The 12,958-nt window shown below is 47.3% G+C and overlaps 1 protein-coding gene across 1 annotated transcript in view; it reads left to right on the top strand.

The window, feature by feature from the left end:
- Window positions 1-12,145, top strand: part of LOC134520711 (gamma-aminobutyric acid receptor subunit gamma-4) — a 41,482-nt gene extending 29,337 nt beyond the window's left edge. The window contains exons 7-9 of the mRNA XM_063346447.1: window positions 977-1,129; window positions 4,610-4,809; window positions 5,924-12,145. Of these exons, the coding sequence (XP_063202517.1) occupies window positions 977-1,129; window positions 4,610-4,809; window positions 5,924-6,217 (647 nt within the window). The 3' untranslated portion in view covers window positions 6,218-12,145. The remainder of the gene's footprint in view (window positions 1-976; window positions 1,130-4,609; window positions 4,810-5,923) is intronic.
- Window positions 12,146-12,958: the final 813 nt, after the last annotated feature.

Raw genomic sequence — 12,958 nt, 5'->3', positions numbered from 1 at the left:
GAATTACGCTTTAAGAGACAGCAACAAGGCTGCATATGCAAAGAAACCAGGGAATGGAAGCCCTTCAGCTCCTCCTCCTAATAGCTCACATCCCCTTTCCTTCCCACACACAACCGAGGAAAGTCTCTTTGGGTTCCTGAAGGTAGGGGCAAATTTGTGAGCTCATATTTTTAAGCCTTCTGAAGCAGCAAGTTCAGGGTAGTGTTTCTCCCACTCTGCAGAAAGCTGCTGTTGCCAATGTCAGCAGCCAGCCTCTAACCAGGGTAGAAAGGCAGCACAAACCGGGACAAGAAGTGGTGCAGTGAATGTGTCTTGAATGCACCGGTGGCTGTCTGATTGTAATTCTCTTTTTCGGTAATTGCTTGCAAGCTCCATCTTAACCCTAGAGCTGTCGAGTGGCTTTCTTGCAGTACTCACTAGGAGCCTCTGAAAAAGAGGAAGAACCTCAGCTGTAAGTTGCCAAATGAGCAATTAGGATGTACAGCACCGCATGCCTTTTCCAGGGGCAGAACCGGAGTCTCGATGAAAGTGATTGAAGGACACCTCCTTTGTCACAGCTCAGGTAGTTAGTTGGCAAGCCAGGCCATGTAGCCTGTCACAGCTAAATAGCTTCTATAGAAAAGAAACCCTTGCAGCAATCAGCTGAAGATGAATACTCTCTATAGTTTCTCCTTTGAAACTTTTCCAGGCAGTGTGCTTTTCAGTGTGCTCGGACACATAGCCAGGCCAATACAAATGCAGCCTGGTGGCCACATAGCCAGCCAGCCAGATAGCCAGCTGGGCAACCAGAAAGTCAGCTCTTAAATTAATCAAAAAGACACTAAGTCAGACAGATGCAGAGCCATCAAGGTAGCCACAAAGTCCACAAGAAAACCAGCCAGCCAGGCACTTAAAACAACAGGAAAATCTAATCAGAAACACTCCAAATTGTGAAACTTTGTCGATTGATTCCAATGTCTCTGTTGCTTTTTCCTAGGGGAGTACATGGTGATGACAGTTTCTTTTGACCTAAGTAGGCGTATGGGTTATTTTGCCATTCAGACCTACATTCCCTGCATCCTGACTGTTGTTCTTTCCTGGGTTTCCTTCTGGATCAAGAGAGACTCTACACCAGCCAGGACATCTCTGGGTAAGACACAGATTGCTGCATGGCTGCTGCTTGTCAGACTCTGCAAGGCTAGCAAACTGCCAGCGTTGGGGGTACAAAATCTCCTAAAGCACTTTGCCATTTTCTGGCATTATTCAGCTTCCTGGAAGACAGTCCACTCCTCCATGTTTCTATTTGTAACGTTATCCTCAAGCTCAACCAAATCTCTAGCTGTGTTGGCTCGGACTACTGGATTATTTCAGGATAGCATCACACTCTCGTATCTTGATCTGAGATCTGACCAGGCTTTTCCAAGTTGACCATGTGGTGTTCTCATATGCCCAAAGGGAGAGGGAAGGGGTGAGCTGTGGCATTGCAATGCTGGCTAAAGGGCTCCTGTCACATGCATGTGTCCTGCATTTCCTCAGGACTTTTCAAGGTCTCAGTGCAGGACCAGTGACATGAAGATTGTAGGGTAATGAGCAAAGTTGCTTGACTCTGTCCGGAGAGTCCCAAGCTCTGGCAGGATGTGGAAGCCCTGTAGGTACAGCCTTTCTCTGTCACACCACAGTGGGAGTCCAGGACATGGCAACAGCTCTGTCTATTGTTTAGATTTTCTCAGCAACCTGCAGTGGCTCTTTGAGGCACGAAAAAATGTATGTTAATTGAATCCTGCTCTGATAGGCACTAGAGAGGTCTTTACGAATCTTTAATGCACTTTGTCTGTATCTGCATTTTGCAGCAAGCTCTGGTTCCCAGCGCTGTCCTTCCCATCAGCCCCGCTGACTTTCCCTTTAATTGGACGTAGCATTCCCAGCCTTTCCTGCAGGCCTTTGCTGGGAGGGGGAAAGGAGAGAGACCATCAGCATCAGGCAGGGGCTATTCAGTGCCCATCCATTCTGACCATCTCTCCCCACCTCCCTATCAAAATCAATTTCTTTGGTGTCCATGGAGAGAGCAGGAGGAGGAGTGGGGTGTCATTTCCAATGGAGGTGAGGGTACGCCATAGTCCGTGGCTGGGAAAGGAATGAACAGCAAGAGGCAAAATGTTCTCCGCAGCTGACACCACTATGGTGGCTGTCTCAAAAAACAAAGGCAGGTTTCCCCAGGAGGGGGGCCTCTCTCTGTGGGAAGGGACCTCAGCACATCAAGAGTAATGTATTCCCTCCACAGCCCCTGTTGTACTTAATACAAATGATCCCCTGTACATTTCAAGTCCATCAGCCTACATTAGGGAGATGTAAACCAGAGCACTTCCATTGGCATTTCAAATATATGGGAAGTCACATTGCATCTGCTAATGCAAATACAGCAGGAAAATACGAAAATCTCTTGCCATGCTCCCATCCAGAGCCATTGGGGTGACCCCAGGAAAGGGTGGCAGGTGGATTTAGATGAATGCTAGAGAAGGAGAAACATCCTCCTTCTTCTCCACATCCTAAAAATCAGTGGATGAGATCACGATACCAATTCTTGAAGCTCATCCTTTGTTGGTTCACACTTCTTTATCACTGGAAACAGGTCTGTGAGCATTACTGCTGCTGCAAAAATAATTCCAAGCCCCATTCAAGTCAAAAGAGATTCCTTTATCATCTCCTGCCCACGTGCCCTCTACATCACGAAATGGATAGATTGTGAAGAGCTGTCTCTGAAGAATAGCCACAAGCAGGTTGAAAGCCTAATGGTAAGAATTAGAGACTGGGACAACAAAAGGAACCTTGTGGCTGATGTCTACTACAGGGTCCCCAACCAAGGGGAGCTTATTGACGAAGCCTTCTTACGCTAGCTTTCACCCTGCTGGGGGACTTCAACCACAGTATCTGCTGGAAAAGTAGCATGACAAGCTGTAGGCAATCGAGGAGACTCCTGGAGGGCATTGAGGATAACTTCTTAAGTGTGGTAATAGACAGTCCTACCAGAGGGTGTGTGATACTGGACCTGATGGTCACCAACACAGGTGAGCTCATCAATGACATCAAGACTGGAGGCAGCCTGGGATGCAGTGATCACACACTGGTGGAGTTTGCAGTCCTGAGGCATACAGGTCAGGAGAAAAGTAAAGTCAGGACGCTGAATTTTAGGAAAGCAAACTTCCAGCTCTTCAAGGAGTTAGTCAATAGGACCCCTGGGAAACTGCCCTCAGGGACAAGGGAGCGGAACAGAGCTGTCAGATCTTTAAGAATGCTTTCCATAGCACGCAAGAGCTCTTGATCCCCAGCACTAAGAAATCATGAAAGGAAGGCAAGAGACCAGCACGGCTGAGTTGAGACCTGCTGTTCAAACTAAAGGGCAAGAAGGAAATGCACAGGCAGTGGAAGCAGGGACAGGTATCCTGGGAAGAGTATAGGGATGCTTCCTGGTTGTGTAGGGATGGGGACAGGAATGCCAAGGCACAGCTGGAGCTGAATTGGATAAGAAGGGCTTCTGCAGGTACGTCAGCCAGAAAAGGAAGGTCAAAGAAAACATACCTCACCTGATGAACACAACTGACAAACTGGTAACAACAGACGAGAAGAAGGTTGAGGTACTTAACAGCTTTTTGCCTCAGTCTTCGCTGGCAACCTCTCTCCCGACACCTCTTGAGTGGATGGACCACAAGGCAGGGACTGGAGGAGCGAAGTCCCTCCCACTGTAAGAGAAGATCAGGTTTGTGACCACCTGAGGAACCCGAACATACAGAAGTCTCTGGGACCCGATGAGATGCATCCTAGAGTCCTGATGGAACTGGCTGATGTAGGTGCCAAGCCATGATGTTTGAAAAGTCATGGAGGTCAGGTGAAGTCCCTGGTGATTGGAAAAAGGGAAAAATTGCATCCATTTTTAAAAAAGGATAGAAAGTAGGACCCTGGGAACTACTGACCTGTCGGCCTCACTTCTGTGCCTGGGAAGATCCTCCTTGAAGCTACGCCAAGGCACATGGAGGACAGGGAGATGATTTGGTACAGCCAGAATGGCTTTACCAAGGGCAAGTCCTGCCTGACCAACCTAGTGGCCTTCTATGATAGAGTGACTACATCAGTGGAGAACGTAAGAGCTACGGATGTCATCTAGGTGGACTTCTGTAAAGCCTTTGACACAGTCCCCCACCTGAGACACTGCCATACTTATTGGTGACTCAGACAGACATCACTGACTGAATCCCAACTTGCCCATTGCCTGCCCAAAGCCATCCATCCAGTATAATTGCCTCTTAGCATATCCTTCCTTTATACTCTCCTCTCACCATCCAAGCAGTTGTTCCTGTGTAGAGCCTTAAGCAAAGTCCGAGTTCCCCACTCCTTTCCCAGTCTACACTGATGGCCTGTGTGACACCTGGGTTTTGAATGGCACTTTTTCCTTAGAGCATTGTCAGAGGGCACCTCAAAACCAGAGTCTGGCTGAGCAGAGCAAAAACGGGACCAGACAACCAGAGGAATTTGTCTCCCACAGGAGAAGGGAAATGGGGATGTTTTGGGGGCTGGATGCATGTAAAAGACAGAAGTGCTCCTTTTCATTAATTAAATCAGCTCTTTTCTCTCCTAGGTATCACAACTGTGCTAACAATGACCACCCTGAGTACCATCTCCCGTAAGCACCTTCCCCGTGTTTCCTATATCACAGCCATGGACCTCTTTGTCTCTGTGTGCTTCATCTTCGTCTTTGCAGCTCTCATGGAGTACGCTACACTCAACTACCTTGTGGGAAACAAGAAACCACTTGAGCACAACAGGAAAGCCAGGCTGGTAGGTCAAAGGAGCCAGCAGAGGTGGATGCTGTTAGAACCCCAAGCTATTTAGAAATATCCCTCCTGAGCCTGCATTGGAAACTGCTGATGTGGTTTAGTGCCTGACCCATACTCTGTTCATAAGGTCCTCAGACCACTCTGTGTGCTGAGTCTGAGCACCTGAAAGGTGAGACACAACCAGAAAAAGCAGCTGAGGCTCCCCTAAAACAATGAGGTCTCTGTCAGAGCCAGGCACCCTGTGCTATCTTCAAAATTGCTGGAGAGCTTATCAGTACGGTTTAGGATGACTCACATGACCAAATGTAAATGTCTATTTCAAGACAGGGTGATCCATACCCAGGTTCTTCCACCTGTACCAGTTTAATCTCTGTGGATTACAGAGGTATCTTAGGTCACAGAGATGCAGAAACCTACTTTGTTTTGTGGTCTATCCATCAGACGACCTTCTGAGTGTGGGGATAGTGAACCCAGAGTGGTCATCATCCCCTTGAGATCTGCCCAAGGTCATGGCAGGTACTTCTGACACATCAGCTGAAACAGGCCTCTGAATCTGGACAGAACTGAAACGAAAAAACAGTTCTCTTCTGTGCCAGCCTCATTTCCCAGCATGGGTGGAGAGAGGTCTTCCATGAGGCTCATGATACACTTCTTGTCCTGGGCCAAGAAGTCATGAGTCACACGTAGCCTTTCACCAGCTTTTTTCCAGCAACTTAACGCAACCAGAAGACACATCTGGACTGTGTGCTGTGTCTTCAGAGATAGCTGAGCTCAGGGGAATGAGAGGAGGCTAGCACAGCTGAAACCAAACAGGTCCTGTTTCTGCACTGACTATTAGTGGCAGAGGTGGGGAATCAGAACAATTAGATCTTTGCTGACTAAGGCTTTGCCTTTGGGGTCCAGGGAAGAAACAATCCTGCATGCCAGTCCCCACGGTACGCCAAGGTGGTGACATACAACCGAGTGCAGAGATGGGAGATGATCAGTCATCCCTCTCCATTGAACTGCACCTATGCTATGAACTGATCTATTGCCAGTTGGATGAGTTTTGGTGTCTAGAACAGGTTTTATTGCCTTTTCCTTGCCTTTAATCCACCGACCCCTCCTCATTACAGCCGCCTGCCAGTGCACAGGTGATGCCATCCTTTACCACCATCAACATCAACAACATCATGCACTGGCCCCCAGAGATAGAGGAGGATGAGGATGAAGACCCTGGCTCCCCGTGTCTGGAAGGAAAGGAATGCGAGAGGTTCTTCTGCTGCATTGAGGACTGTCAGACAGGAATGTGGCGGGAGGGGAGGGTCCGCATTCACATCTCCCGCCTGGACTCCTACTCTCGTGTGTTCTTCCCCACCGCCTTCCTGCTCTTCAACATTGTCTACTGGATTGCCTATCTCTATCTCTAGCTGTTCTTTGTCCTCAGCTGGAATGGACTGGAGACCAGCAAGATGGGCTTCTCATGGAGCATAGGGAACAGCATCTCTTCCGTTGTACTCAATTGTTGGTCTGAACAATCCAACCTGGTGATTCCCTCTTCCTGCTCTCTCATCTCTTCTGAGAAGAACCAGAAAGCTTTTTTTTTTAGCCTTCTAACATATCTTTTTAGAGAATCTACCCTTCCCAAACAACTCCCTTCCAGCACCACCAGCATTTTACTCCTTGTAAGATTGCCCAAAAGCATCCTATTCCATCTCAGACATTAGGGATTTTGTCAAAACCAAAAACCTTAATGCGTTTCATTTTTCCATCCAATCCTACTCCAAAATTCCGTGGGAAGTGATGGCAAATAGAGTTTTCTGCATAGTTATTAAGACTGCAACGGAAATAAAGTAGATCTTACAACTTCTGCACCACTTCCACCAAGAATAGACTTTGTGGAGTGCTAGAGGCTTGGAAAGGTCAGAAGGAAAGAAGTGTGAAAGAGCAGCAGTACAGCTTTCCCACAGTAGCTGGGCTTGGCTAAAATGTTTTGAACCTGCCCAGAAATCGGACAGCGGTATTGACAAGGATGGAGTAGCTGCAAGCCTCCACCAGCTCCCCGTAGAATACCCGTGGAACATTCTTCATGGATCACTCCACTTGTTGTACCAAGTGGCACCCAAAGCATCCACCCACCGAGGCGTTGCTGATTCTCATCAGATGGTGGTAAAAAACACTTCACAAGTTTGAAGGGCCCATCTGCCTTACTGGAGCAGGCTCTTCAGGGCCCACGGTGACATTCGGCTTTGTGATCGGGACTGTAATCAGGCTATGCAGCTTACGTTGGGCATAGCCAAAAGAGGGAGAAAGTCCTTATGCTACAAAGACCAGAGGTAGTCTCGTGGGCCTGTTCTTGTAGCTTTCTTTGGCCTGTCTCGTGTGAGCTGGGCCCCATTGTACCATGCATCATAGCAGGGCAGTGCTCTCCTTCACGACACTTGTTGAAACCCTCAGATCTGTGCTTGGTAGTAGGTGTTAAGCTGAGAAAGGTGTACTAGAAAAGGGAACACAATCGGCTACCAGTGCTGCACCTAGCAGTGGCAGGGAGAGAGCATTCCTGCAGCACAAATGTGTTTCCTTACTTCTTTTTTTTTTTAATAATTACATAAAAAAACCCCAAAACACTTCACTAAAGCTCTATGGCTCCTCCCAGTTGCCACCTTGGCCCTTTTCTTCCCAAAACCAGGAAATGGAGCAAGACGCCCTTGGTAGATTTCAGGAAGGTCAGACATAGTGAGATGGTTCCTTATGGTCCATCCTAAAGGGCTAGAGAAATGCATAATACAGTCTCAACTGGGAACAAACTGCATAATGTAGAAGAGGAAGCTCGGGCCCAAGGTTCATAATGTGTAAATCAGCTGCCTCCCCATTTATACCAACTGCTGATATGGCCCACAGCATGTTTGTTAAAAGCAATGCGCCATTAATAGTTACTTACTGTGTAAATTACAAACACACAAAAAAAAATCTTTTTAAAACCAGCATGTTTTAGAAACAATTTGTACTTAAAAGGCTTGCCACGAGAAGAAAGCTGGCATGGCTGCAGAGAAAAAGTTAGGAATGGCAGGCTCACAGGACAGCGAAGAGGGGCAGGAGGTTTTACATATTCTTAGAGAGCAATTTGATCTGGTTTAAAGATGGATTTTGACGCTGTTAAATCTGATCTGAATAATGAAGTGTCATGTTTAATTCATTCATAAATACAGCCTTACCTTGGCTCCAGAGGAACAGCTAGAGCGCCTAATTAAGTATACAATAGTACAACACTCAGCTAAGTATAACCTAATGGGGTCAGACCAGCATAGCTCTGGAAGGGGAAATTGTGCCTGTCTAACCTGTTACAGTTCTTCTTTTAAAATACCAAGTAAGAGATAAAGGTTACCCAGAAGCATAATTTACTTAGCTACTGCGACAGCTTTTGAAAGGATGGAAAGAAATTATGGCGGGTGGTTCTAACTGAGGAAATTGATTTAGCAAAAGAATTATTAAGGAGGTTCTAATTAGAGAAAATTAACTGAGGAGAGGGGAAAAAAGAATTGTTAAGGAGGCTCTAATTAGAGGAAATTAATGTTTTAGAGAGAAAGACACAGAGAGGGAGAAGTCTAAGAAAAGAATCAAAACAACTTCCAGACAAGGAGAGCTGCTGGGTGACAGTGCCAACTCCCAGCCAAGCAGGTTGATGTTCTGCTCCTGATAGCAAAGTGCTATTAGATGTAGCAACAGAAAAACCTCCTATGACTCAACCCTACACCGGCAGGGAGCTGGATTAAACAGGGTCCTCTGATCTCTGTGGAGAGCCAAAAAGAAAGAGCACCCTAGATTAAAACTGGCTCACGCGAGAGACTCTGAGTGAAGCATGTCTTCGCATGTCAGAAGGCAGCTGCTAGAGTGTGTGTGGGAGGGGGCACCCTGGTGGCAAATCAAGGCCCATGCCAAATATGCTCATTAACAGTACGGTGGCATAAAAGGTGTGCAGGCAACGCAGGCTGCAGTGAACACAGGCAGCGAAATGTAGAAGGGGAGCATCTGAGAAAGGGATGGTGGATGTGAGAAAGGGATGGTGGAAGGGAAAATTTCACATCCATGTGCAAAGGAATCCAAACATCTGCAATTCACTGTAGGTTTGAAGCACTTGGGAGCCTTGATGGACACAGATGATCATCATGGGCACCGGAGTACAGCCTGAGAGCAGCAGTTCGTGGAAATTAGACCTTTTATGGAATCAGCCAGGAGAGAAGCAGGGTGTACAAGAGACCTAAGAGGGTGACAGGGACTTGGGCAAAGTAGATTTGAAAGATTATAAGATTTCACCAAAAAAAGATAAAGCCAACACACACCTAGGTAATTTAACCAATGATGGGGGATTTGACAGTGGAAAATAGCCTAGCGTGGGCTGGAACACAAGGAAGCTGATTACTAAGGCTGGGGAAGGAGGAGGGAGGGGGCTTTTTGGCTTAGGGAAATCTGTGCCCATCATAAATAGCTCAATAAATAAAGGCATGCACAAATTCAATCATGTTTTTAAGTTTCTACAGTATCTCAAAAAAGGAAAGTTAAGAAAAGACAGAAAGAAAAATCCACCATTTTTTGGAATTACTTTGCAAAGCTCCAGCTTTCTGAAGAAAAGGTTTCACTGCTATCAGCAGGGAATCCAGGGCACAGAGACATCCAGTAGCCCTGTGTGGCCCCACTCAGCAAGGCAATGGGAGCCGAGCCCCAGTGGTCCCCTCCTAGACCAGCGTAAACCACCCGCCCTTCCCTGCATGCTGTAGTTTCTGCCATCATGCTGCAGTGGGTTATCGTACCACAGCATCTTTTAGTCTGGGACAGCTGTTGTCTTTTCATTAGCATCTGACTAGCTCACTCCAGGGAACACAGCCCCGGAACATGGCGCTGAGCCGTGCTGCACCAGGCAGGATGGACGGAAACACCAGGGTGGCTGCAAGACACCTGGATGGCTGTGAGACACCTGGGAGGTTGTGCTGCCTCCTTCCTCTCACATGATTTCGACTTTCTTCCCCACCTGGAAACCTGGCGGAGGAGCCACCTATTGCTGCTGACAACGACAAAGTTGGTGCTGGGCTTCCCTCACCTCCTCCCTCCCCTTCCCAGGGAGTCACCTTCCTGCCCCCTGCACCTATGGAGGACCTCTGTCAGATAGCTACTACATGCCAAGTTTCCTTGCTGGTGGCCCAAGAGTGCCTGATGCTGGCTATCATGGCTGATCCCGTAGCAGAACACCACATAGCCACGTTAGTGAACTTTGCTGTGAATGTGGTCAGTTCCACCTCTTGCTGGACAATCATCTCTACAACTTCCAGGATGAAGTGGACGATGAACTCATCTGCCAAATCTGCCTTTAGGCTCTGCTCCAACCTATGGACACCCCCTGTGGACACGGGTAGTATTTCAAATGCCTTGAAAACTTCATGCAGGAGTACAACTTTTGTCCTGTGGATCGGAAAAAGCTCTCTTTCCAGCAGTGCCACAAGTCCAGCCTTCTAGTACGAAACCTATTGGATAAGTAAGTTTCTTGTCATCTGTCCTTTCAAGGCAGAGCATCAGCAGAGAATGCAGCAGTGTGAACTAAAAGCTCATCTGCAGAACAGGTGTCCTGGTTTCAAGAAAAACAAATCTGAATTACAGCAGAAAAAGAATCCCATTTCCAAAGGGAAGGAACATCCCTCTACTAAGGTGGAGACAAACATACCCAAGACTCCAGAGATACCAAGTGGAGGATCATCACTTGTCGCAGAAAGCTCTGCAGCTGCTGTGGTATCACTAGGGACTGCAGAGTCTGGACTGGTTAATCCAGCTTTTGAGGAGACTGAAGACGACCTTCTTCAGAGAGTTCTTATGGCTGAAACAAACACAACTGAAATTCCCCAAGAAGACCTGGAGGAAGAATTAAGGATAAGGATAGCTGGGGGTAAAGACACCCCACTAGGGAACATTCTTGTTCAGGAAGTCTTGTGGGATTCTGTCATTGCTGTGGACGGAAGAACTCCTGGGGACCATATTCTTGATGTGAATGGTGTCAACATCAGCAGTGTCAGTCACTGCCAAGCTGTCTCCTTCCTGCATCACCCAGGGCTCAGTTCTGCTTAATATCTTTACCAATGATCTGGACGACGGGATCGAGTGCACCCTCAGTCAGTTTCCAGATGACACCAAGTTGGGCAGAAGTGTTGGTCTGCTGAAGGTAGGAAGGCTCTACAGAGGGATCCGGACAGGCTGGTTTGATGGGCTGAGCGAGGCCAATGGTATGGGGCTCGACAAGATCAAGTGCCAGGTCCTGCACTTGGGTCACAACAACCCCATGCACCGTTACAGGTCTAGGGAATAGTGGCTGGAGAGCTGCCCAGGGGAAAAGGACCTGGGGGTACTGGTAGACAGCTGGCTGAATATGAGCCAGCAGTGTGCCCAGGTGGCCAAGAAGGCCAACAGCATCCTGGCTTCTATCAGGAATAGTGTGGCCAGCAGGACCAGGGAAGTGATTCTCCCCTTGTACTCAGCACTGGTGAGGCCGCACCTTGAATACTGTATCCAGTTTTGGGCCCCTCACTGCAAGAAAGACATTGAGGTGCTGGAGCGTGTCCAAAGAGCAACAAAGCTGGTGAAAGGCCTAGAGCAGAAGTCCTATGAGGAGCGGCTGAGGGAACTAAGGTTGTTTGGGCTGGAGAAAAGGAGGCTGAGGGGAGACCTTCTCACTCTCTACAACTACCTGAAAGGAGGCTGAAGTGAAGTGGGTGTCAGGCTCTTTTCCCCAAGTAACATGTGATAGGACAAGAGGAAACGGCCTCAATTTGTGCCAGGGGATGTTCATATTGGATCTTAGGAAAAATTTCTTCACAGAAAGGGTTATCAAACATTGGAACAGGCTGAACAAGGAAGTGGTTGAGTCACCATCCCTGGAGGTATTTAAAAGACATGTAGATGTGGTGCTTAGGGAACATGGTTTAGCGGTGGACTTGGCAGTGTTGGGTTAATGGTTGGACTCAATGATCTTAAGGTTCTTTTCCAACCTAAATGATTCTATCATTCTATAATTCTAACATCTGGCTAATGATGGGGACTGGAAATTATGATCTCAGCATTATGTTTTATGGTTTTTGTTTGGAAGATGAAGTCAGGAAAAAGGTTGATTTCTCATTTCTCTGTCTCCAATTCCTATCCTTTCCCTCCAAATTATGCCATATAGGGGACCATTTTTAGACTGTACGCTCTTCAGGGCAGGGACTCTCTTATTGTGTGTTTGTACAAGGACTAGCACGCTAGGGCTTGATCCTTAACTGCGATTTCTGGATGCTACTTATTATAGATAATAAACAACAGTATGGATTACCCATCTTCAACACCACTGTCTATCCACATGTTGTAAGAAGGCTAAAAATTGTCCCCTGTCCCCCTCTTGATGGGCTTACTGGAGCTGGTTAATATTTTTATTTCCCCAGGGAAAAATATCTGGTTGGAAAGTGAGGAAAAATGTTGGTGTGAGACTTTTGGGGTGAGGAGGTGATTTTTCTGATTTATTTTTTTTTTTTAAAGAAAAACAGAAGTTGCTTCAAATCAACACTGCTCAGAAACAGTCTCTACTGTTTAAAATCATTGTTTCTAGGAGAAGAGAAACCCTTGCTTTGTCCTCTCAGTCTGTTGCCATTGTAAAGAAATACTGATGTTTCCCCAACTGTTTTTTGGGTGGCGGGATTGGCATTAATATTTGATGAACATTATTTTGGCCTTTCTGCTCCTCATCGTAATGCTGGTAACTTTTGGGGTGATCATAATCAAAAGGACAACCCCAGCTCTGAAGAAGGCCTTTCCCAGGAGCCACCCAACGTCCTGTCCCCAAACCGCACAGAGGAGCGAAGCCCAGCAGTGCCTGTGTGGCTGCCGAATCCAGCCCCATATATGAAACTTCACCCTTTGCTCCTTCGGAGAAGCATTAATCAGCCATGCCTGATGCGCTAAGGAAATTAATTGGCCTCTTGCTATCCCCCACACAAACGCCGTCTCCCTCCTTCAGTGCTGTCTCCCTCCCTGTATCCTGTGCAGCCCTGACATGCTGCCGCCATTCCCTGGGCCTTGAAGGTCCCCTAGAATTTCCCCTAAACATCCAATTTACGGAGGGAAGAAGGAAAGGGAGCATTAAAGCTAATGAAAAAGCC

This window comes from Chroicocephalus ridibundus, chromosome 9, assembly GCF_963924245.1.
Source record: "Chroicocephalus ridibundus chromosome 9, bChrRid1.1, whole genome shotgun sequence".
Classification (NCBI taxonomy): domain Eukaryota; kingdom Metazoa; phylum Chordata; class Aves; order Charadriiformes; family Laridae; genus Chroicocephalus; species Chroicocephalus ridibundus.
The sequence above is the reverse complement of the archived record's forward strand: the minus strand, read 5'-3'. Positions and strand labels throughout refer to the sequence as shown.